The sequence below is a fragment of the Corvus kubaryi genome, unplaced genomic scaffold (assembly GCF_017639235.1).
Source record: "Corvus kubaryi isolate FWS band 111438036 unplaced genomic scaffold, C.kubaryi_AGA036_p1.0 37308, whole genome shotgun sequence".
Taxonomy (NCBI): domain Eukaryota; kingdom Metazoa; phylum Chordata; class Aves; order Passeriformes; family Corvidae; genus Corvus; species Corvus kubaryi.
Genome location: NW_024581096.1, coordinates 5,845,555 through 5,870,143, shown reverse-complemented (window position 1 = coordinate 5,870,143; position 24,589 = coordinate 5,845,555). Strand labels below are relative to the sequence as shown.

The following is a 24,589-nucleotide window of genomic DNA, read 5'->3' as shown; positions in this document are numbered from 1 at the left end:
TATTCAGGAAAAACTGGAGTTGCATCATGGGACCATCCTCTTTTGAGGCATCCCAGTAGATAGCTCAAGGCATGGTTTCCATACCCACTGAAAAGGGCTAATGTGGCAATGGAATTACAAATGTTTGACCTCACTAGGATTTCCTTGTTATGCCATTTGGTCTTCCCTTTCTTCCACATGCTGTACCCATTCCCAAGCAGTTTGTTGAACTAAAGATAATTAATCTCTTCCAGAATGGTTACTTTAGGCTTTCATTCTGTGAAGACAAACCTCATTCTTGTGATGGCCAGAGCTGTAAGATTTAGATTTCTCTTCCCTTCTGTGCAGTCTGCACCAAAACCATTTGCTTTATACCAAGTGATAGTGGCAAAGTCTGCACTGAAGCTTTAATGTTTCTAGGAAATGACTTACGAACCATTTGTTTATTGTGTGAGGCCTCAGGGAGAGGTACAAAGTGGCATAAGTCAGGATAGAGATTTTGGGACTTGAAATACGTGGAGTTTCAAGCACAGAAGCTCAGGGGCTCTGTAGAGCAGAGAAAGTAGCTCAGGCAATGACCTCATGGAGCAAATACCAGTCTGCTACACTGCAGGAAAGATTCTGGACTTTTCAGTGAGGCTGGACTGAACAGGACCGGTCAGGTGCAAAGACAGAGCATGCTAGAATTGATTCCTTACCAGACCATGCATCTGTCATGCAGTGTTTTTTCCATCTAGCCTCAGGGAGTAGGTCGTCTGTGAGGTCCAGGTACATGAGCTTTTTAGTCTCACATTTTTTCATCAAGAAGCTAGATGTTTACATGTTGAATTTGAGCTTTATACCCTGACATTTAGGTGGGATGTTTAAAAATAAAGTATTCTTTTATTTGCATGCAAAAGTTCCCTCTTCCCTGTGTTGCATCAGAGCAGCTGTTGTGCTCTGCTTTTTTCTTTCTGGGACTGTCTGTGACAGCCACCAGCCATCCTATTTACATCTGTTAGTACAAGGAAATTGGAAACTGCAGCTACTGGAACATGATTATCTTCGTCTTCATGTCTTTTGTCTTTGTCTTTTACTGTGACACAGCAAAAGAAGTGTTTGTACAGCTAATAAGACATGTATCTAGAGATAATCAGAAGTGGCATGTCCTTTTTGAATGAGCTGCTGATGTAGAGCTAATTTTGGACCGGCTTACTAGAAGTGGTGATACAGAAGAGTGGCAAAAGGGGACTATCTCCCCAAGTCAACAGCCCCTCTATAATCAGAAGTGGAGAAGCCTCTAAATCAGTTGCAGCAAGATTTAGATAAGAACCCTAAAGCAAGCAGAGTCTGGCGTCTTTGTTAGCCTCTACGAAAGGACAGTCTTGTGCAATGTTTAGTCAAAGGCTTATACCACTTGTAAAGGTTCTTGACTGAACAACAATCTAGTTAAATTTCCTTCAGTTCAGTGATCAAAGTGAAACAATGCCTAAAAACTCAGGACTGTGCAATCCTTGCTTTATGAAGATAACAGTACACAATTGTTTTTTTGTCACTGAGGAGTATGAAGAATTAAATAAGACATTGGTCTATCTGTGAAATGAACAGTTTTGAACAGTGCATGCTAAAGCCCTGTCTGTTCCACAGGGATTAGTGTTTTGTTGTACTTTTTTAGCTTGTTGAATTCACAAAACCCCACAAACTTACAATTTAGAAAATGTGTGAAAAAGAAAGAGACAAAAGACCTCAATTGTTAAAACTGCCTTTTGAGTTTATTTTCTTAATCTTAAAAATATTTTTTTTGATGGCACACAGCATCAGAATCAGCACCTTTGCATTTACAAACTACCGAGAAGCCCTGCCAATTTGTTTCCCTAGTTCTGACTTTTAAATCACATGGAAAACCTTACTCTTTGTTCCTTTTTTCTATGAAAGGCTTAACAGCACATTGCTGCAACAAAATTACGCGTTATGAGGGTTCCATTCACAAAATAAATTTACTGCACATTAAATATTGATTTAGCAATTTCATCATAAATGAAAACTATAATGCAAATGCATATAAACACACACACAGAGTGCAGCTTTTGTGATGTGCTATCTTATCTTGGTTTTTGTTACACTCCAGTTCACAAGAGTATCATTAGTGCAAATAATGAGATTTAACTGTACAGTTATCTTTTAACAACCACTTAGACATATTTCAACTAATTTAGGCCAGTGTAATGAGTTAATATTCAGCATCTGATTTGGTTAGTGATTTCTCAAGCTCTTCTGCAGGATTAGATTTCTTCTGGTTTGGGATAGCAGGTAGGACACAGCTTGGTTTCAGATGCTCTCCTGATAGATCAGGCAAGAGAGAATAGAGAATATGACTCTGAGAATGTCCTTTTTTCTGAGATCTGGAGATTGGAGCTGGTGGGAGAATAACTACATCAGTTTGTAGGGTCTTAAACTTCTTAGCATCCTGAGATGGTAGCTGAACTAGAGGAAAAAGAAAAAAAGAGAAAGAGTGCACAGGAAGTGAAAAGCATGGCATTTTTACAAATGATTTTGCTACTTTCCTTGAACTGTTGTCTCTTATTGTGCGTACTCAAGCCTGCATTTGAAAAATGTGATCAAAATATTAATAAAAAATAGTGTAACCGTGGCAAGGCTAATCTTCATCTGAAGAAAACAGCTCCACTGCTAAGTGATTTACTTTTTGTTTAGTGAGCAGTACATCTGGAAAAGTTCAACAATTTGTTTTTGATAAGCAGAGAACCTATAGTTTGTCTGAAGGAGACTTGGTCTTCTTGGAGGAATTTTCACAATATATTTTTTCATCCAAAACCACAGGCTGACTGTAACAGAAATGTCCCATGGGAATATATTATTTCTAACAAAAACATTCTATTGCTGAAGATAAATGCTGATCAAAATCTTAAGGAAGATGAAATGGAAGAATGTGAGATGCTGTGTCTGGGTTTCTCTAAGCACAGTCAATCATAAAGGTAAGTCCACACATGCTCTGCTATTCACAGGCTATAAAAATAGCCCATTACCCTGTAGCACACCAAGACACACACCAAAACACCTGAGGCACACCCACTATGTATCTCTATTGTTGTCTCGTAAGAAACTGTGGATTAAGATAATCTTTAACTTCTACCTCACATTCATCAGTTTAAAGCACTGTTTGTGCTTTAAAGCTAATACAGTTCTGTATTTTCTCTGAATTGAAATCCTCAGGCTCCTTCATTCAGACAACTCACTAATTTCCTGATCTTTTAAAAGGAGAATTCAAAAACTTAATTGTAGACCTACTTTTCTGTGCTTGTAAATTTTTTGTGAATCACATTAGCTTCTTTTCATTTTATCTCCATTTTATTCACAAACTCTTTGTATACAAATAATTTAGTTTTTTCCAGTTTAAGCATATAAAGAGCTCCTTCTGAAGTTACACCATCTCCATTTTGGCTACAGAATCTTCCTTGCAATTTTTTACATTAGTTTTTTCTTGGTTGCGTTCTCATTGCATTTGTGATTTCCTTCCATCTGCATATTTGTGATGAATTATCTGAGAAGCTATTAACACTTCCCTCTGAAGTGTTCTAGCTGGAAATTTTGTGTTTTATTTAATTTGCCCTTCGGAAAACAATGTTACCTCTCTTATGTCTGCAGTGGGCCCTCACTTCATATATTTGTCTATCTATATCTATCTATTTTGACTATACATATTGTGCAAAAGAGGCTGAAGTTCTTGTCATAATCCCCTGTAGCATACACCTAATACTAATTAAATCATTGACTATTTGTTTATCAGGAGCAGCAATTTTCTAAAGCTTATCAGGTATGGGTTTACGGCAAAGCAGGATCTTTATAGAGAGGATTTAGAAACTTGGTAGATTTTTTTCGTTTTGAGCTGATTTCAATTCCTATTCAAGTTGTGATTACCTGAGCAGACAGTGTTTACTACAACTGCTTGGCCTCTGGCAGTACACTGTAATTCATGGGTCATATTTAAGATTCATTCATGTTCAGAAATTCAGGAAATCACTTCTCCTTTCCATGAAAAACCCCAAACCATTAATACTTTGCTTTAGTTGGTGTTGAATTTGTGTGAATCTGGGAGGGCTAAATACAATAAATGAGTCCATTTGTATGGTAGAATGCTTTGAGTTCGCTGAAATTTTGGTGTGCAAACCAAATGTTGCGAGGTTCACTTGTTTCCCTCTTTGGAACATAGTCGTATGTTAATATATTCAAAGTTCACACCTGTGTGAAAAATATGCATAAAGCTTTATGTACTTTATATACACCATTAAAAGTTTTTAATGATGGGTTTAAGTAGGCCAAAAGCACTGTAGCTTATCTTCACCCCCATGACAGAGCAGCCATCATGTAGTCCCACATACTGTGCTTATTTTAGGATATTTGATTTAGGATTTCAGGACTGGTACATGGATGGCTCTGAAACAATGCATATAATGACTAGTACTAGTACATGTATTGAAACACATGAGCCTGGACCCAGAGCTGGGATCTGTGGGAGGCAGAGCCCTTAAGGCCCCCAGAGCTACATACAGCAAAAGCACCAGTAATGACTCACATGTGGAGGGCAGAGTTGGCCACCGAAGACCTAGTGGTACAATAGGAGCTACTGGTTCAGGAAGCCTTTTCCACTCGGTAGAGACTCTTGAGTGGCTGCTATTACAAACTGCAGAGGCAAAAATAAGGCTGTCAGAAAGGCATTGCTCAAGGAGTATGGAGTCCAGCAGAGGGATGGCTCTTAGACTCCCTTCCTTTGCAAGCAGTGGACCACAGTGGCCTTCTGCAGAGATGTGGGTGCTTTGTGGAATGCTTTGCTGTTAACTTGGGAAAGAAGAAACTTCAAATCATGATGAATATTGGCAAAAAACAACCACAGATCTCCAGAAAACATTGTTAAATGACCTGTAGAAATAGATATAAAAAAATTTTTTTTTGAATTTGTTGTTGTGCTTTTTTTTCCAGCAAGTTATAATGTCACTTTTTTGGCCATTAGACACATGTTTTCTCCTCTGACACCTCCAGAACCATCAGGCTTTTTAAACTACATGAAGAAGTGAGAGCAGCAGAGAGCTCTCTAGAAGTCCCATATTTGTTTGAAAAATTATTCTGGCATTTTGTGAGTGTGTGACAGCCTGTTTTCCGGGGTTGTTGGAAGCGTTTGCACGATGAGATAGAAAGAGTGTGCTGGGGATGAAGCAGCAGCATGCAGAATAGGAGATGCAGTCTGTGCTGAGGCTACTCAAGAAGCCAGGTGAAGGATCTCTGGCCCTGGGAATATCTGAAGGGTGAGATTTTATGGTTTAAAGTCATTCAAGTACTCTTCCTAGGCTACTGTTTCATTCCTATTTTCCTCTTTCTAATGTGTATTTTAAAACCTTTTACTGAGAGATTTAATAATTTCTTCCTTTTGTTTTTCATTGCCCTTCCTTTTCTGGGGGAGATACTTCTTCTTTCTGTTAGTCTCTGAGTAGTTTCAGTTCTCATTCTAGTTTGTGCTTATTTCATTGTTTCAGCTTCTTGGCAACTTTTTTTTCCCCTTAGCATATTTTTAACACACGTCTTATGTATTAAAAATACTAGACAAACACAAATATTTATACTCAGTCTTTGTTGCTGGAGCACTTTGCCTGGATAAAGGCTATGTCCACAAGAGTAATATTTTTGGGGCTGGGTGAAGGATGAGTGAGATCTTGGCTCTGAAACAGTTCTTTAGAAACCTTCAGGAGCAAATATGTCATTTGTGTGAACAAAGAAGAAATACAATCTATTTTGCAAATAATTCTGCTTTTCTCTTACTGGCTTGAACTAATGTTCAAGCAGTAATGGTACCTGGATAAATGTGCTGTGTTAGTTAATGAAACCATGATTCTTAATTGTGACAATTGTATCTTATTTGTAAAACAGTTTTTAGCGTGAGACTAGAACTAAATTCTTGACCATTTATATGAATTAATGCAAGAACAACAATGATTATGAAATGATTTTTAAAGGATTTTCCTTACAACTATGATTTAACTAGAAGACACAGAGAACATTAGTAGAAAGCTTAAAATACAGAACACCTGGACCTGGGGTTTTAAAAGCAATTAAAAGCAATTAAATTGTTTTCTTCCCTCTGAGCAGACAGAGAATACCACCTCAGTAATTCAAACATCTTTTCTTCTTCCTGTCTGATGTACAAAACAGCAGCAGTTCAGGATTCTGTATAACCCCACCCAATCTGATGGTCCCTGCAAGGCTACCTCTGCTGTTTCATTTCAAGTAATACTGCCGTAACTGCGGAACTGCTTCTGAAATTCAGATTATAAGAGGTGGTGAGTCTTAAATGTAGGTCTGAAATGTGAATGCTTTAGAACCTGGCTGATCTGCAGGATTACAATTAGTAAACTGTAAATCCTCATCCAATATACAATGGAGATTTGTTCTTTGTGGAGCATAAGAATGTGAGGGTCGGACACTGCTAGGAGCAGGGCTGGTGTTTATGTGTGAAGAACACCCCAGTTTCTGGCTTGATCCAGCCAGGAACAATCACTAAGTCTTGACACTCTGCTGGGGCTCTGGGAGTGGGTTGAAACTCTCCTGCTCTTTGGGACAACTGCTTCCCCAAGCTGAACGTGAGCCAGCAAGGTGCCTGTGCAGAACTACAGCCAACAGCGTCCGGGGCTCTATCAGGAAGAGCACTGCCAGCAGATTGTGACAGGTGATTCTTCCCCTCTACTCAGCTCAGGTGAAACACATCTGGAGTTCTGAGTCCAGTTCTGAGGCTCCCAGTACAAGAGAGAGAGGGACATATTGATGCAAGTCCAATGGAGGGCAATGGAGATGACTAAAGGATTGAAGTGTCAGCCTTAAGGGGGAGGCTGAAAGAGCTGGGAGTGTTCAGCCTCAAGAAGAGAAGGCAGCTCAAAGGATCTTGTCAATAAGTATAAATGTTTGATTGTGGGGAGTAATGCAGAAGGAGACAGACTCTTCTCAGTGGAGTCCTACGGAGGGAAAAGAATCAATAGCCACAAATAAGTAAGAAGAAACTTTTTACTCTGAGGGTGGTAAAACACTGGAAGGGATGGCCCAGAGAAACTGTCTTATTTCAATCCCCATTCATAGAGATTTAAAACAAAACTGGGTGCGATCCTAGGCAATGTGCTGTAGGTGACTTCTTTGTCACGTCTTTGTCAGGGGGCTGGACAGACAGTCTCCAGAGGTGTCTTCCAACCTCAGCCATTCTATGATGCTGTGAAAAACAAACATGAAACCTCTCTCAAGCCCTCAGACGCCAGTGATGGAGGCACGCAATATGATACTGTAACTAGCACTTGTCTGTACTTACTTTTGTGAGCACTGTGGTTGGATATGGGAGCTAGGCTGTTCCGTACAGGAATAACATTTTTTGGTTTGTGTTGGCCTATGGACATTTGTTGAAAACTTTTACCTGTGAAAGAAAAAGATAATAATTGATATGGAAATAATTGTAACTAGTGTGGTGCACTGTGCATTTTTGGCTTCCAGAAAAGAAAGGAAAACTTACTTAGTATTTCTCAGAAATATGTAATAGCAAGGAACCACTGAAGGAAAAAAAAAGAAGCTGTTGCTTAGTTTACTTTACATTCATAAAAAAGACTGATTGATTTAGTATAACCTTCACATAAACCCTTATGACTTCTTCTCACATAATATGGCAATAGGTCTTAAAATGGGCACAGTTTATTAGCTAGGTCTCTGTAAGAACATTTAGACTCTAAATCTGTAAAATATTATTCAAATAGATTATTCTATTTCAGATTTGAAGCTTTAGTTTGCAAAATACCCTGGTAGGGCCTTTGTTAGTATTAGAACACAAATAAGAGTTCAACTGCTGGTTGTAAAAGGAGATTGAAGTCTATTAGTAGTAAAAATAAGCTTTGAGAGCGTTTTGTTGCAGATGAAAGCATATCAGAACCCATATAAGGTGATACTGATCCTTATTAAACTATGTTTATGGCAGTATCATTTTTACCAAGAAGAATATATACTGAAAAAGGAAAGGTTAATTGCTTAATTCTGGCATGAAACTGTTTAAGATTAAAGTTAACTTAGGTCTAATACTGTTAAAAAAGACAGTATGTTAGATGATGTAATGCATTTCATCACATAAAGGACATGTCTAATATTGAAAAAAGTAGAAATTCAAGCACCAAGTCAATGTTTTCCCCAGATCTTTTTCCTGAGCTGATCTTACTCTGTGATGCTTGAGTCCTTCAAATTATTTTTCTTGTTATCACCAAATCTGCGATGAGCCGTGTAATGAGTTGTCTTGCCAAGCAGCTGCTCATCCAGTATGGCTTTGCAACATAGCTTATTGAGGAGCAGGCATCTGCTCTGTCGACACACAGAGACAAAGGGAGACATGGGGTGGATGTAGCAGGACATCCTAAGCAGGAGGAAGAGATTGAATGATATTAATTGCCTTTGTGGCTTTGCAGTTGGTACTTGAAAATACCTATATTGTTGGGCTGTGCAAGATAAAGCTATAGAAAAATAGTGTAGAGCAGTTTTCTAAAGGTGCATTGAAGGAGCTGTCAAGACTGCTGTAACTGTTGCTGACTGAACAGATTCTGTGGGAAAGGAATTACAGTGGTGTTTGTCAGGCAAACCACCATGTTATAATGAAGCCTTCAGCTCAGCATGGAGCAAGGTCCTGGTCCAAAAACCACAACAGTTGATAGACATTGGGTCAGTCTGCTGGATCCTGTGGTTAAGCTGATGTGTATTGAGCTAAAGCATGAAGAATCTTGTATGGGTGAGCTGTGCTTAATAGAAACAGACTTCGGTTTGCTTTTCCCATGTTTTACTCTTTAACATCTCTAGTGTCTAGTTGGTAAATTTCTTCTGTAGACATTGCATCCACTTTGCACAAAGAACTAAATATATCAATTCCAGTATAGCAGAGAATTGTTTGTTGCTCTCATTAGTGCAATTCAAGTTATATTGGTTTCTGTGATGTTTATGCTGAGAATTAATTGCTTATTGTGTATGTGCCATTATGGCTTTGATGACGGGAAGTTGTTGCTATCAAGAGATAAGAAATGTTCACTTCATAATTGGAGATATCTGTCTGCAAAACAACAGTACAAAACATAATCCTATTTGCAAAGGATAATATGAATGCTTGGAAAAGAATCCTTGTTAAAAGTTATGGCATTAAGTGGAGGTATTCTTCTACTCTTCCTTTCTATCTGTTTCACATAACATCTCGAAAAACAGTTTTTCTCTCTTTAAGACATCATCATTGCTGTCCCCAAGAGCACATTTATGATTGCAGTTGTTTTTGATTGAAATGGAAAGGAAACAATTTCATTCTTATAAAATGCAAGACTGCATTTGGATTTTTTTACAGCTTGTTCTTTTTGATTTTCCTTTGCATTTAGGAAGGTAAACCACATAGTGGTGTGTTTTGTGTAGAAGTAGTTAATGTAATGATGAATGTCTCACTGTAAATTTGTTCTTCAGTTTGAGAAAGTGACAGCCACACCAGTCAGCTTTTCTCTGCTTTCCTAGCCAAGAAATTCTTCCTGTTGAACTACACCATACCGCTTATACCAACATAAACTTAATAATGGCCCATTTTTCATATTACCTATTCAAGCAAATAGAAGGTACTGGGCTGCTGTAATAAAATCTGTAATAAAGTATCATCTTACATCTGGAAGTTTAGTAATCCAAAAGGTGGGTGGGTGAAAGGCATCTCAGAGCTGCCTTATACTCAAGACAGATTCCATGTTACCCATATCACTTGGAGTTTCTCTAATTAAACCATTTTTCCCTGTAGAATGTAGTTGGCAGTACATTTTGCAAAAAGAGATGATTGCAAAGCTCCTAAGTACAAAATGCTTCAGATTGTTGATGCCAGCTCAGTACTGTGGCTGGCAAACACTCTTGAAATATTGACAGTTTTTAGTATAGACTGTCTTTGCCCTTCTCAGTGGAGGGCAGTCATTCTGAGAGAAACCAATGGCATAATAGTAAGGTAATTCTCATTGCTACACAGAGTAACCTCTCCCCTTTGTGTAAGTGCTAATGCTCAGCTAGTAAATTGACTCATCTTTCATTCCCAGGAGAATAGAAAACAGAACAAAAAACCTCCAAAGACTTTGGCACACACATGTGCCAGCTGCCTTTGCAGCAAGTGAGCACAAAAATTAGCTTTGACTTTGACTATAGACATGGTCATGCAAGACAATCAACACTGTGTGTCAACAGAGAAAATAATTTTAAAATTGAGTTCCCTTAGATTATTATACCTATAATCCCAGCCTAGATGTTCAGTGATTAGGAGATTACATGTAGCCCCCCCGCACTTATGAATTTAGAAATTAAGTATTAACACTTCAGTGTCTTCGAAAATCAGATGTTTTTTCCCCTCAGCTAAGTCTGCTGCAGAAGGAAAGAAAAATCAATTTTAAAAAACCCCAAAACCCAAAATCAAACCAAATCAAAACAAACAAAAAAAATCCAACAAAAGCCAACAAGAGACATTTTTCCTCAGAGAGAGGGCTGCCTGCACAGCATTGCTGGCTAGGCTGGAATGAGACTTACTTTTCTTCTGATCCCTGTAAGTCCTGCAGGCACAGTGCACTGGAGACCTGGAAGCCCTGGAGCTCATACAGTAAATGCAGTTCCAATTCACAGAAAGTCAGGTGGCTTTACTTACAGGGGCAGACAGATTTAACCACACACATAGGCATGAAGAGGGATAAGTAGATCTTTTTATCATGAAGAAATGTGAGACAATATCTGTGTTGTGCAATGTGTTCCTGTCAGATACTCTCTTCCTCCTTACAGGATTTTAATTCACATGTTTCCAAGGAAGGTCCTTTTTCCCAGCTATCATTTTATCATTTTTTCCCAGGAATCATTTTATTGTTGGAAAATTTTTTTAAAGGGAGCTGGTACAAAGAGAATGGGGCTTAAAGAAGACTCAGGCTTTTTATTTTCTGAGAGAGATAATAAACTGTCAGAAATAAGATTACTCATTTTTCCTTTGGGCATGCAAAATGGCTCCCATTATAACAACTAGATTTTTGTCATAGGATGTTCACAGAAATATTTTTCCTAGGTAAACCACCTATCCTTCTGTCCAGAGCAGACAAGGATTTAAACATTTTATTAGGAATGTAGTATACTACAATATTAAGAAATATCTATAATCACATTTTAAATAACTTCCACATCAAATGCATTAATAGTCTAGCAAATTCCAACAAGAAGCTTTTCCCAGAAATAGTTATCCTCCAGTTTGATTTATGCAGTTTGAGTTCAGTCCTGCTACTCCTGTCAAGTTTAATGATCTCAAATATCTTAACTTAGTTACTTCCACATCAAAGGTATTAATAGTCTAGCAAATTCCAACAAGAAACTTTTCCCAGAAATAGTTGTCCTCCAGTTTGGTTTATCCAGTTTGAATTCATTCCTGCTACTGCTGTCAAGTTCAGTGATCTCACATATCTTAACCTCACTGTACCCTATTACAGTGAGGTTGTAAAGTAGCCCTGGAGGTATTCTTGAGTTCCACATGTGAGCTGAACCTCACAGAATTGCAGAATTTAGTGTAGAAGGAGTTGTGCAGAAACAATCCTTGCTGGGCATGTGGAGTCTGGGGCTTGTATGATTGAGTGAGCAGCTGAAGAGTGCATAATAAAAAAATAGTGACACCTACGGAACAGTTCTATTAAGCTTTCAGGAATGTGGAACTTTTTAAATAGTTTCTTTTTACACTGAAAAACTATTTCCAGCCCTTATTTGCACAATGTATGTAGAATGGCCTGTCATTCTGAAATTGCTGTCTCTGCTCTGCTTGTCAGACATGTGTGCAAAGATTTGCTTTTTTATAGTTCCCTTCACTTAGATTTTAATACAGTTTGCACTATCATGCAGCTAACCGAGGGGTCTTCTTAGGCTTTCTGTTCACTACTCTTTCCACTGAAGGGTAATGGCTCATGTCTTTTGTGCTTTTTACTCCTTTTAATGGTATACTGGTAAGTTTGGGGATTGCTTTTGCTTGCTTCATTTTCAGTTAGATATTGCAGTGGTTGGAAGGCATGCTAGATGTGTTTAATTTTGGCATGGGACTAATCCCAAAGGAGATGAATTTGGAGACACTGATATGTTAAAGTAAACTCCAGAGTGCAGGCCAGCCAGCCAGATTCATTTAAACATGGATGTGAGTCAAACAAAATACTAGATCCCAAATCCAGCCAAACTCTGGTATCAAGTTCACCTTAGAATTCTAATGCTCGGCTTCATTACTGTTGCATTACAATTTCCAGACCACAGAATAAGAGCATTTACCCCATCTCTGTAAATTTAGCAACCTGAATTCAGCTTTGGAGAAACCATAAGAACAGTATGTCAGACCAAAAAGCTGGCATTCAGGGTGGCATTCAGGTTGGGAAGGGGTGCCACTGCAGCCTGGGGTCAGAATACACCTACAAGGGTAAAGCGGCATGGCATGAAGCTGTCCAGCATGGCACTGGACCTGGCTGGATCCAGAAGCAGTTCTCAGCACAGTTACAGACTTGAGGGCAGGACTGTTTCTTGCACGTCTACTTCCAGGACTAGATGTGAACACAAAGCAGCAGGTGTGGTAGTGGGCGTTAATGTGCAATTCACAAAGCATATGTACAACCCGGAGGCACTTATTGCTCAGGTACCTTGTATGCCAGCATTTTTGCTTACTCATCAGACCTACTTAAATCTCTTATTTCCCACACCTAAGCACCCTGCTTCAGCTTTCAAATGATGTCCCACCCACATTCTGTGATAGCTACATACAGGAGAAACTGAAAAAAATATTAAAAAATTAGAAATGTTATTGGTACCTACTTTTTTTCTGAATCAGCTTGCCACATCAGTAGGTATTATAGGATTTAGGATATAGAGAAGGAAAAAAATTACCTGATGGAGAACTGGGAAGTGAGGGAAGGCAGGGAGGGCACAAAAGCACACGGTGAGATCTATCAGAGTTTAAGCCATTCATCAGTTTGTCTGAAGAAGTCCTAGTACAGACTTTGTAAGAAAGTCTTTGGTTAGAGTCTGTGTTCCAGGGATCATCCAGCAAAGACTGGCAGCTGCTTGTGTGGTCCAGCAAGTTGTGCTCACTCCTATTCTTTTGAGACTTGTGTGGAAAATGGTGGGTACTGGAGCTGGAGGAGAAACTTGACATTGTGCTCTGGGAAGCAGTTAGGAAAGAATTGCCTGCAGTGACTGGGGGGAGGCTCTGGGTGCTGATGGGCGGGAGTCCCTGACTTGCTGTTTGATTCTTTTCTGCTATGAGGTACTTAGTGTCTGTGCTCTTTCTTTTAAAGTCAGGGGTGGTCTTACACTCATCTGGAATGTCTTTGAAATTTTTTCTCATAATGCAATCAAAATGGGTGATGATATCATCTACTTCTGAGGTCTCTTCTCCAGGATATTGATCCCTGCTTCTCTCCTTCTGGCTGGGTTTCTGGTCATCTTTCTTCTTTTTGCAAGAGAAGATCTGGTTCAGCATACTGAATCTTTCTTCTTTCTTTACAAGTCTGTTGTTCTGGGAGGGCAACTGATGAACTGACTCAGATCTACTGGAAATACAAAACAAAATGTGAAAACAACTGTGTTACTCCATGAAAGAAGCAATATTCTGTCCAGATATATTTGCATACGTGGTTCAAGAAAATTAAGATCCCAAATTTGTAATTAACAAAGACTGAAAATACTACTGTCTTACTTCACTTTCTTATGGTGAATTGCCTTACAATCATCTCAATGTAACTTAGTACAGCTATCTGGCAAAAAACCCCCAAACTTTTCTGGTTTCAGGATCTACCAGCTGTAAAGATCTAATGACAATGAGAAGAGCATGCTGTGATCTTTTAAATCAAGAGGTCCTTGTATTATGTCATATTTGGAAAATGATATTTCCAACAGTACAGTCATTGCTAACACTGTAACAAAAGGCACTAATTCACCATTCCTACCATCCCTTTTCCCTTTCCTTTTTCCTCTTTGCCCTTTCCCTTTTTGCCCTTTCCCTGTCTTGCTTGTGCTAAAGAGCTCTGGCACAGTTTCAGATTGGTCAAGATAATTATCTACACTGGTATGGCTGTGGTTTTAAGATGAAATTTTGGCTAATCTCTGACCTCCTTTAATAGACAGAGTGCAGGAGGAGAGGTAATATTACCCATGTCTCACATTTGGAACATAGGACATAATACTAACTTCTGACTAAAAAGGAGGGGAAAGCACAAAGAAATGGGAAGATAAATGTAAGTGCATACTCAAAATCGAAGAATGGAAACTAATTGCATAACAGCTGCTGAAAAAGGAAAAATATGAAGAAAAGAAGACTGTAACCAGTAACTATTTTGTGATACTTTTTAACAAACAAGAACTCAGAATAAAAAAAGACATCAAGGTAGAGAACTAAGGAAGGCTAGGATAATACTACCAAACCCTTACACTGAGGATGAAAACTTGAGATTTATTTTATTGTCTGTCAAACCTGCTTTTGCGTTCAGTCTCTCTGTCTGTCTGATTACATGAGCACACAGATAGTGCACAGGGATTTCAAAGAAGTGGAAGATATGTGTATCCGAGGGCTGAAAGAGGGCTGAAATTATTCTGTTATACAAATTTTCTACATGAAGGTGACTGAGCAAGAGCTATAGTCCTATCTTCTTCAGAACCCTCTGCTGCTTGGTAGAGTAGTACTGCAACCTCAGTGAAGAGTCTTCAGTAGGTAACTGATTGTAATATTGCAACACTGGTGGGAAATGAACTGAGTATTGCATATGGATAAAGGGAACACCACCCAGGGCTCAAACCCTTCAGTAGCATTCAAAAAGCAATAAATTTGTTTTCTAGTCAGTGGCAACATGTGAGCAAGATGTGAACTTTACCTTTACCTGCTCTCCTGAGACAGCAGCTTGATGCATGCTGTGTGCCCACAGTATATTGCGTACGTCAGAGGAGTGTTTTCATTGATGTCTCGAGGGCTGCTGTCTATCCCCAGTTCTAGCAGTGTCTGCACACAGTCAGCTTTCCCTGCTGCTGCAGCCCAGTGCAAAGGAGTCCTACAGAAAAGGAGAAGTATCATTAAAATAGATGAATAGATTTACAATTGAAACTATTAATGACATAGTGAGGTGTGCACAGGTTATGCTACTTGTACAGATTCAAAACATACATTTTAAGAAGTTCTCCTGCAACTTTTTCCACACTGTTGTAGGTGCATCTATTTAGCTGCAGGTAAAGTAGATATGGGGCTGCAGAATGCCTATACATACTATATAATAGCATCTTTTCCACAGCTGGAACTGTAGAGTAGGAGAAGTGGCTGAAGTTTTCAGACCAGACTTTGAAAAAAGCCTTTATGGGGTCTACTGGATAGAGAAAAACTCTTCTCATCTTTACACCAACCACAGTTAGCAACGGTTGGCACGGGACTCTCCATGAAGGTAATAAGAGAAGCTCCTCCTAGATGAATGAGAAAGACTGAACACATCTACCAGACTGCCACTGCCACTTTGCCAGTTTCTGAGTTCTATGATAGGCACAGAACAGAGCACATATAATTGTTTTGAATCTCTGTGGGAAAATCAAACTGATTTTGTGCTTGGCAGAAAATTTGCATCTTGTATTTGAAAACTTTTGTCCAGTTTCCAAATTGTATTTTGCTCTTGTTGAAAAACCTGAAAGCAGAGACAACACCACAAGAAAAGTGTTTCAAGAATAAAAAAATGACATGGACATTTTCTTTCTATTTCTTTTCAGCCCCAGTGATTTCAGATGGGTACAGTCAGAAACACAGTAGAATGAAAATCTTAGATATGTGTTTGTAGTGAACAGCTTATCTTTTCCTTCTCCAAGTATAATACATTCTGTGGAAATACCTGGGCACATGGAATAGGTGGCCATGTCTTAATGAACGTTGAAGTTCATTCAGGTAACTTCCTCCCTTTGCTCTTCTTTCCATAGAAACACAGCCTTCTCAACTACATTTTAGTGATGTTTAGGAACTGCTCCAGAACCCTGTTCATTTTATTTCTGTTCCATTTTATTGCACTTTTCCATGAAGAATGATATTATTTTAAGTACCTGAAGGCCTAAGCCAAGAAAACCTTGGCTTTTGCTTCACTGAGAAGAATAATCAATGTGAACAGCCAGCTGGTTCTGTTTGCATTAAATAAAATTATGAGGAAAGTTCCAAGGGAGGTGGGTGTGGGGTGAAAAAGAGGAAATATGACTCTTCTCTACTTATGAAATAGAGATTTAATCACAGAAGGAATCATATGCCTTTTCAGAATGGAAGGTGAGGGTCCTCTGGTCCTATAGGAGTATGGTATTTTCATCTTAAATACAAGAGAACACTACCATTTCTTTAATAAAAGTAACAGCAGGATCCTGGCTTCGAGTTGCAGGATCCTGTTCTATTGTTTTGAAAAGAATGTTCACTTTTGATTGAAAGAAACTAAAGTGAGTGGTGGCAAAGTCCTTTCACAAATAATCTTTTTTTTCTCCTACAGATAGAAAGCTAAATGTCATTCCTTCTAGTCAGTTATGATATTAAGTAGCATACATGTGAGCTGGACTGGTTTGCAGTGTTTCTGAGCAAGTACTGCTCTCTGTGGAGTGCAGGGTATTAACCAGGCCCTGGCCTGTGAAACAGGAAACATGATTATTTAGTAAACAGAGCTGGTCTCAGGTTATTAGAAAGGAAGCAGAAATTTCAGAGTTTCCATGGTTACCTGTCATCCACATCAAGGGGCTGCAGGTTGCACTTTGGGACTTTAGCCAGCTCACTGATGATATCACTGTAGCCAGCAGCAGCAGCAATGTGCATACATGTTTTGCCATTCTCATCATCATAATTTATTATTGATGGTCCCTGCCAGTGGTCCAGAATGATGGAACATAGAATCCTGTTGCCGCTCTGGAAGGAAGTTCAGAGAAGGAAAGTGTTTTACAATGGAGCTCACACCAGGCTGCATCTTCTCTGCTATAGAATGCTAAATACAGTAATGGTGTTCTTTTGTATGTATGCCAAAATCTCCAGGTATGAAAGCCAAAAGCTTCCCATCTCCAGCTGGGAACTGTGCATACTTTATAAAATTTTCTAAAACACTCTGAACACTGGAAAAATAATAAATAATGTAGCACTGCAAATACCTCCAGAAGTTGCAGAGTGTAAATTACTCAATAGAAATTACTTGTGCTTTTTGCTGTTTTGCTAAGCCAGAGTCCAGAAACACAAACTTATATTTTCCCATACAAATTTAGGGCTGAAAAGAACCTCAGAGAACCAACCCATATCTGTAAGTTTGTCTCAGTACACCTAGAAAAGCAATGTCAAATATTTGCTCAAGTGCTTCTTGAAAACTTTCTTAGCTAGTTTGCTCCAGTGTCTGGTATCTTAATAGAAAGTCAACATTGTTCTCTAACCTGCAAATGAAATTGAACATTTTATATACTACCTTAGTAGAAACTGAGCAAAAGAATTCATTACTTTTTTATAGCAACAGAAACACAAGGTTGAAAAAGTCTTTCTGTATTATCAAATTCAATCCCTGCAATCACTTGCAGCTATGTTACATCATCCCTCTCATAAACTCACTTTGTCCATTAAAAGCAATTAGGGTTTTTTTGCCCCTGTTACTCTCAAAGGAACACAGTTCAAGAACTCCTTTGTTTTAATGATTTGTATCTCTGATTCCTATTCATACTCAGTGCTGATTATATCCTTCTGTTTCTGTTCCAGCATTATTATTTAGATTAAATACTTCTTTCCTCTTACTGGTACTTGTTCTTCAGATGTATTTTTAGGCAATCATCACATCTCTTTTGAATTGTTCTCTTACTGCTCTAACCAATCATGGTCTTTTAAGTTTTTCTTGTAAAATATGCTTTCTGTTTCTCTCATTAACCTAGTAGCCCTTTTCCTTTTAGTTGTGTTTCCTTGAAGAAGGGTGATTAAAATTGTACGAATCATACAAAGATGTTTTTGCCAGATCTTGTACAGTGACACTGCTCTTATTGTGTCAGAAATACCTCTTTTGGTATGTCATAGAACAGCATTTGCCTCAGTCACAGCTGTGTCCCATTAGAAGATCCTAGTAATTTTGGAATGACCCTTTACACCTCAGTACTTCTCTTCCTTAGTTGTTTCCAAGCATAGAGTTTCTAGTTTTGGGGAGAACCTTCTGTTACTAGCACCCAAGAGCATGACTTAAACATCTTATCCTATTCAACTTTTTCCTATTTGTATTACACAATATTTAAAGGTGATCCATATCCCTGTATGATATACCCATTCTTTCCTGTCAATGTCTTTCAGTTTTTATTATTGGTAGACTTTATCAGAAAGCTCCTGTATTATGTGCCAAGTTATTACGAAAATATTAAACAAGAGTAATTTCAAGTCTTATCCCTGAAAGTAATTTCCTTCCAGCCTCTAATCAACATTTAATCATACTCTTGTCTTTTGGATTTTAAGACACAATTTCTTTTGCTTCTCTGTACTTTTGTATCTTATTTTGTAAGATAGCTATTTATTCTAAATATATCTTTTAAAGATGGGTAGACATCCATTATCTCAAGCCTCTTCTATACACTTTACTCTCTGCTCTTGGGATGCAGCTTCCTGCTATAATTTGTACCATTGTGAGGATACATTCCAGGTCCCTGGAACATTGTGATCTCACAGCTACTCAGTCCAGCTGAGAATTTCCTTAATTTATCAAAACATGTCCCCCTGAAATCAGGAATTTTGTTTTGCATGTTCTTTGTTTACTCACTTGTTTAATTTAGAGTCTAATCTTGAATGTGTCATCCAAGCTTATTTGTTGTGACCAGGCATTTTATAACATCCTAGTTAACCATGTTCAAATTGTTATTAATTTATAGTTGTCTGAATATCTAATGAAAAGAAGAGTGTTGATCTTCACATTCAGGAATACTGAGGTCCTATGAATTGTTGTTGTTTTTATTGTCCAGTCCCTATGCCAAATACCAACATCCTCCATACTAGTATAATTCCCAGTTACATATTTTCATCATTAGTATCAGTGAAATCTCTGGTCACATTCAGGGCTAGCTAAACTTAGAAGTCTACTACATACTTCTAGTACTACCACACAAATACCTATCTGTTACCATCCTTCTCTAAGTCACTTTTGATATAAAAAATAGTTAACATTAGCACCTTACTACTTCTGTATTCATGTTCTACTGACTCTACTTTTCCTCCAGTTTTACACTGTCTTGCTAAATCGAAATTTCACACCCTGCAGCTAACAGTTTCAGTCCCTCGATGTTCTTGCACAACTCTTAGCACTCACATAAGGAATTTCCCACTGTTCTTACTGGCATTTTGTACTTTTATAGACTGTTCTGTCTCCCACCAACCTTCTGTTTTCTAGACTAAACAAACCATTTCAACCTCCCTGTGCAGGTCAAGTTTTCCAACCTACTTATCATACTTGGTGCTTGCTTTTGGCCTGTTTCCAGTTTTTCTACAGCTTTTTTCAACCATGGCACTCCAAACAACAAAATTAGCCAGCAGAGGCTTCTCTCCTGACATTGAAAATTACTTCCTGTAGCCCATATATACCACACTTCTGTTAATATGTCCCAGAATTATGTTTGTTGGATTTATATCAGCACCATAACATTAACTCCTATTCACTTTTGTAATCTGCTAGTTTATTACTCTTAATTTTGCACAAAACCATTTAGTTTTTCATTATTCTGTATACAGTGTTATTTTACTAATTTCATTTATTTCCTACAATTTATCAAAATAATTCTGAAATTCATCTTCACCCATTAAATACTTGGTGTCCCTGTAATTTGGTTCTAACTGCGGGTTATGTATTTTGACACCTCATTATGCAACAAATAAAAACATTCTTATGATACATCCCTGGTTGGACTGTCTATGAGATATTCACCTCCGAAGATTAATTGAACTGTCTTGAATGTGGCTGATAGAGAATATATGATGTGTGGTAGAAGTCCCCGGTTGATTTTGATGGCATCACTCCTTACTCTGCCCCTCTGGGATATCTTGGACTGAATTCTGGGTCTATTACAGCAGGCTGTGCTTATAAAAATTGTGCTATTGATGTCATTCAATGTGATTAAACTTGCATGTACTGCTCAAACCAGAAAGGAACAAAGAATTAGACTTTTAACGATCACTGTATTTGCCACTTGCTCAGCAAGGCTTCTATGCCATGTGATGAACTTTATCTTGTTGTCACTTTTCCAGCTTTTTTTGTGGTTTACTACATGGGATTAAACTGATTAATTGACATTCAAACATGTTATACCTAAGAGCTTCTCATCTGAGGAAGCAATAATTGCTTTGAAGATGGCTATGAAAATTCTGCCTTGTTTTAACATTTCAATCAAATTGTTACTTCCATTTTCTAAGTAACTGAAGAATATTTCCTCATATTTGAACCTTCTGCTGAACGAGATTTCTGGGCAACTGCTCAGTGGTTTTCCAGTTCTCTCTTCTTAGGAATGCCTTCTTATCTTTATATTCATCTTGGCTCTTCTAAATTGCACTCAAAATTCTCCTAAAATGCTTACTTCCCCTTATTCTTAGATTGACAGCTTTGGGCTGTGGTCACCAAAAATGTAGTGTTCCTGTGGTAAATTTACCACAGTACTATTGTTAGACCAGGATGTTCTCTGGTAAATTTACCATAGGAAAATCATGTGTTTTTGTAACCTTACTGTATGCATCACTAAATTTCAGCTTCCCTTTTTGTATTCAAATTCTTTTCAGCAGAGATTCAAACATTCTCAGAGATTATCAGTCATTTTTACTATGTCTTTCTAAACAGTTTTGCAGGCCCCCCCCCGTTTTTGTTACACTTTTGTGTCATCTCACACTTTTATCTGCTTCCACCCATTATTGATTCTCTTCAGTGCAATTTTCTTCCTTAGATCACTCATCTCAATTAAACTTACTTTATGAAGAAGAAATGTCCTAAAGCCTGGATCCATGAGCCCCTGTAAGAAAATCTGTCTTAATGCTTTATGCAAATTTTTGTCTGAAATTTGTGTCATCTCCAGACAGTGGCAAACAGCCAATTCACTAACAGGGTATCTAGCGCTCACACTTGATTACAACTCTGGTTTCTATAGGTTGGTTAATAAAAGTCAGACTTCTGAGAGTTGCATCTCTCCGTGCTTTTCAAATAAAAAACCAGTTATTCAGGAAGTATCTACTGAATCAAGTACCATGAGGAGAATATCCTGAACCTCTGTGACACTCTTCTGGTTTCGACAGTTCTTTCAGCTATATCTTCTCAATTTATCTCATTGTTACTACAGCTGCGGTTCTTATACTTCAGACCTCTCTATATCCAACTGATAAGTAGAACAATAATTTTACTTGGAAAGTTTCTTGTCACTTACATTATATTCTACCGTAACATTGCATTTTATTCTGCCAGGTCTTCAATCATAAATATTGAGAAGTTTTATTTTGTTCACTGCATTGTTTAGAGGGTTAACTTTTTTCCCTCTTCAGAATACTCTAGTAAACTAGATAAGGTGGTGCCAAAGAGGAGTCATATGAACGGAGTTTTCTAAGCCTGCTACCAGTAATGGAGAGGTGGGAAGGGGAGAGGAACAAGCTGCGGACCACTTAAATGTTCTCACAAAACCCGAATAAAATAATTTTCTTCCAAGTAAATACCTCTGGATGTGGTTAGGTTGTATTTGTTCTCCTATATTTCCGGTCTGTTTGCATTAGCATGCTGTTTAAAGCCTTCCTATATCTGTAGCCAGCTTTGCTGATGGAAATTCTCCACCAGAAGCTCTTGATGTTGCTTCTTATCATTAGCATTGCACTTTAGTCTGCCTGTGTTTTCTCCTCTCTTACATTCTCTCATCTTTCAGTTCCATAAATATGAACCTAAAGCTTTGACCTTTTCTTTGATGTCTTCTGTTCCACCCCTGAGTGGCTTGAGATTTTAAGCATTATTTCACTCCTTTCTGCAGGAACAAACAAATACTATTACCATTGCACTACTCTGGGAGATAACTCACTTTTATAAAAAAGCAAAATAAATTATATTTACATAAGGACTTCCAGCTTCCTCTTGCAAACCATCTATGTGCATCATTGGGTGCTGTTTGAGTTTTATGTTAGAAAATCCAATCCCTTTTGTCTTTCCTCTTATCCTTCACAAACAGACACACATAGAATAATCTGAAATCAACTGTAACACCAGCAGGACCACTGGAAAATAAACCAGACAAACGAAACATAATCTTTTTCTCCTTTGCTGAAATAAACATGAACCATTTAAAGTATTTTTTTGAGCAACCCAAAGCAAAATTTGAACAAATAAATTGTCTGTGGACTTTTTCCTTTATAACTCTAGTTGAAGCTATTACGTTGGCAAATACATCTTTCCCTTCAAAGTAATTTTTAACCTTTTTCTTTATTCTGAAATTCAGTATTTACCAAAAGCAGAAGCCATTCCATATCCTTTAACACATGGATCTCTGGACTGGATCTTGAAAAGCTCTGATCTTTAACTCAAGGCTATTGTGGCAGAAACTGTGTTTAGTTACAACTATACAGACAAAACTCGGCTATTCTTCCAACACAACTTTTTTCCTTATGTGATGAATTTCACTGAAGTGCCATTTTCCTCATATTCACATGCAGAGCACTGTAGGACTATATCACATCATTACTTTTACTGTAATACAATTTAGAATTTCATCCTAGAATCAGAGCAAGACAAACGTTGCATCGGCCGTGAGGATAAGTCAGGTTGGAATCAGATATTAAGGCAGTATCAGAATAACATATGCCTATTTTGTTGTAGGTGCAGTGTCTGCTGTTTTAAGGATGGAGAATGCCAAACTCAAAAGCAGAGACAAAATGTGGCTTCTAGTCTGCAGCAAACAGTGCAGTGAGAAATGTCCTTAAATTGGCAGTTTGGGTTGCTGAAGAGTTTTGCACACATTGGAGCTTTATGCCATGTATGGTGCTGGTGTCGTCCAGCACCTCCCCCTCTGCACCCAAGACTAGGGATAGCTAAGGAATGGAAACACACTCAGTCTACCTTGACTGCTGTCATTTCCTGGCTGCTAGATGGCTGAAATTGGCAGTGGAGAAGTGAGCAAAAATTCAGAGCACCCTGTGGTTTCTTTACACTAGAGAGTACATGGAAAAGTGGTCTCTGTGATGAGGAAAGAAACAATTCATAATACCAGCTTCATCTTTCCTCCTGCCAAGGAAGCTGTGCCAGAGATCCCCTGAATGCAGCCCAGGCTCTTCACAGGGTGTGTTTCTGATGGCAAACCAATACAAATGAGTAACAACTCCACTGACACCACTGTAGTTATGTTGGTGAGACTCAGCTCAGAGCGAAGGTCATTTGTCTTCACCTGACCTGAGTGCTGCAGCTTTACACACCCACAGAGACACCATCTCTGCAGAGTCAGAGTGAACCAGCTTGGCTTGACTTTGTGGTACTCTTGGAAAGAGAACGTGTAGTTGTACAGGAAACTTTGTCCTGTGGTCCTCAGAGCATTTCTGTCTCTGGTACAGCTAGGGGACGTGATGTTTTTAAAATATTTATCCTTTTAGCAGCCTTAATGTGTGTTGGAAAAAGGTACCAAATGACAAAGGCAGTCATGGAGGCATGACTCTGGCTATAATATGTCCCTGCCTCTCTTACCCACTCTTTGCTCAAACAAAACATTGCATGAAACACTGGCCAAGTCTCTCTGAGAATTTATTTTCACTTGGAGTCTAAGTGCATATGATTTACTGTGTAAATGACTATGACTATGACTAAAATCACTTGGCAACTTTCCCCTGCTATTGCTTTATTGTAAGGACTGATTTCTCCAAATAAGCTGTTTACATACTTCGGAAAAGAAGTAATTTTTATTATCTGAAGTAGAATAAGGATTTATTCTATCAGAGAAACGGAAACATTTGTCTTCAAGTGCCTTTTGTCAGGCATAGGAGATCACTCATGTCTAGATATGCAAGAAGTGTGTTGCATGTACATTACTCATATTCTGGCATCCTCTGTGGAGTTACACATAGACTGTGTGCTGGGAAGAGGTCTGGCAATTATCCTGTGCTTACCTACAGTCTTTGCCCAAGACAAATTCCTGCTAAGCTCAGTGGGAGTTCTGCAATTGATTACCTCAGAAATTTGATTGGCATGAAAAATTACATCATCTTTGGCATGTTCATACTTGAAGGTCTTTTTAACAGTCTATTATTTCAGTAAAGGCGGTTTTTCTCATGATCTGGTTGAACTGGTGAGACTTTGTACTCAAAATATACTTTATACAATACTGCAAGTTTGCAGATGATACAAAACTGGGAGGAGCTGTTGACTCCCTCCCAGGCACAAGTTAGAGAGATGGGCATTCACCAACCATATGAAGGTCAGTCAACAAGGGAAAGTTCAGAATTCTGTACCTGGGATGGGACAACCCTGGATGTACGGACAGACTGGGGAGTGAGAGGCTGGAGAGCAGTGCCATGGAAAGGGCCCTGGGGGTCCTGGTCAGTGGCAAGTTGAACATGAGG

General features: G+C 38.4%; 1 protein-coding gene and 1 long non-coding RNA gene across 3 annotated transcripts in view; one reads left to right on the top strand and one right to left on the bottom strand.

Moving 5' to 3' along the window:
• Positions 1–379: 379 nt before the first annotated feature.
• LOC121664777 lies at positions 380–24,589 on the top strand. The gene is made up of 3 exons (XR_006016128.1): positions 380–391; positions 17,526–17,534; positions 24,464–24,589. It is a non-coding gene; the product is annotated as an uncharacterized LOC121664777 (long non-coding RNA).
• Positions 1,709–24,589, bottom strand: part of ANKRD55 (ankyrin repeat domain 55) — a 47,031-nt gene continuing 24,150 nt past the window's right edge. The window contains exons 7-12 of one of the 2 annotated variants that reach the window (XM_042028327.1): positions 16,752–16,936; positions 14,910–15,077; positions 12,922–13,586; positions 7,319–7,420; positions 4,550–4,657; positions 1,709–2,442 (exon numbers count right to left, since the gene is read on the bottom strand). In XM_042028327.1, coding sequence (XP_041884261.1) covers positions 2,189–2,442; positions 4,550–4,657; positions 7,319–7,420; positions 12,922–13,586; positions 14,910–15,077; positions 16,752–16,936 — 1,482 coding nt within the window. In that variant the 3' untranslated portion in view covers positions 1,709–2,188. The remainder of the gene's footprint in view (positions 2,443–4,549; positions 4,658–7,318; positions 7,421–12,921; positions 13,587–14,909; positions 15,078–16,751; positions 16,937–24,589) is intronic. The other variant, XM_042028328.1, reaches the window with a different exon arrangement.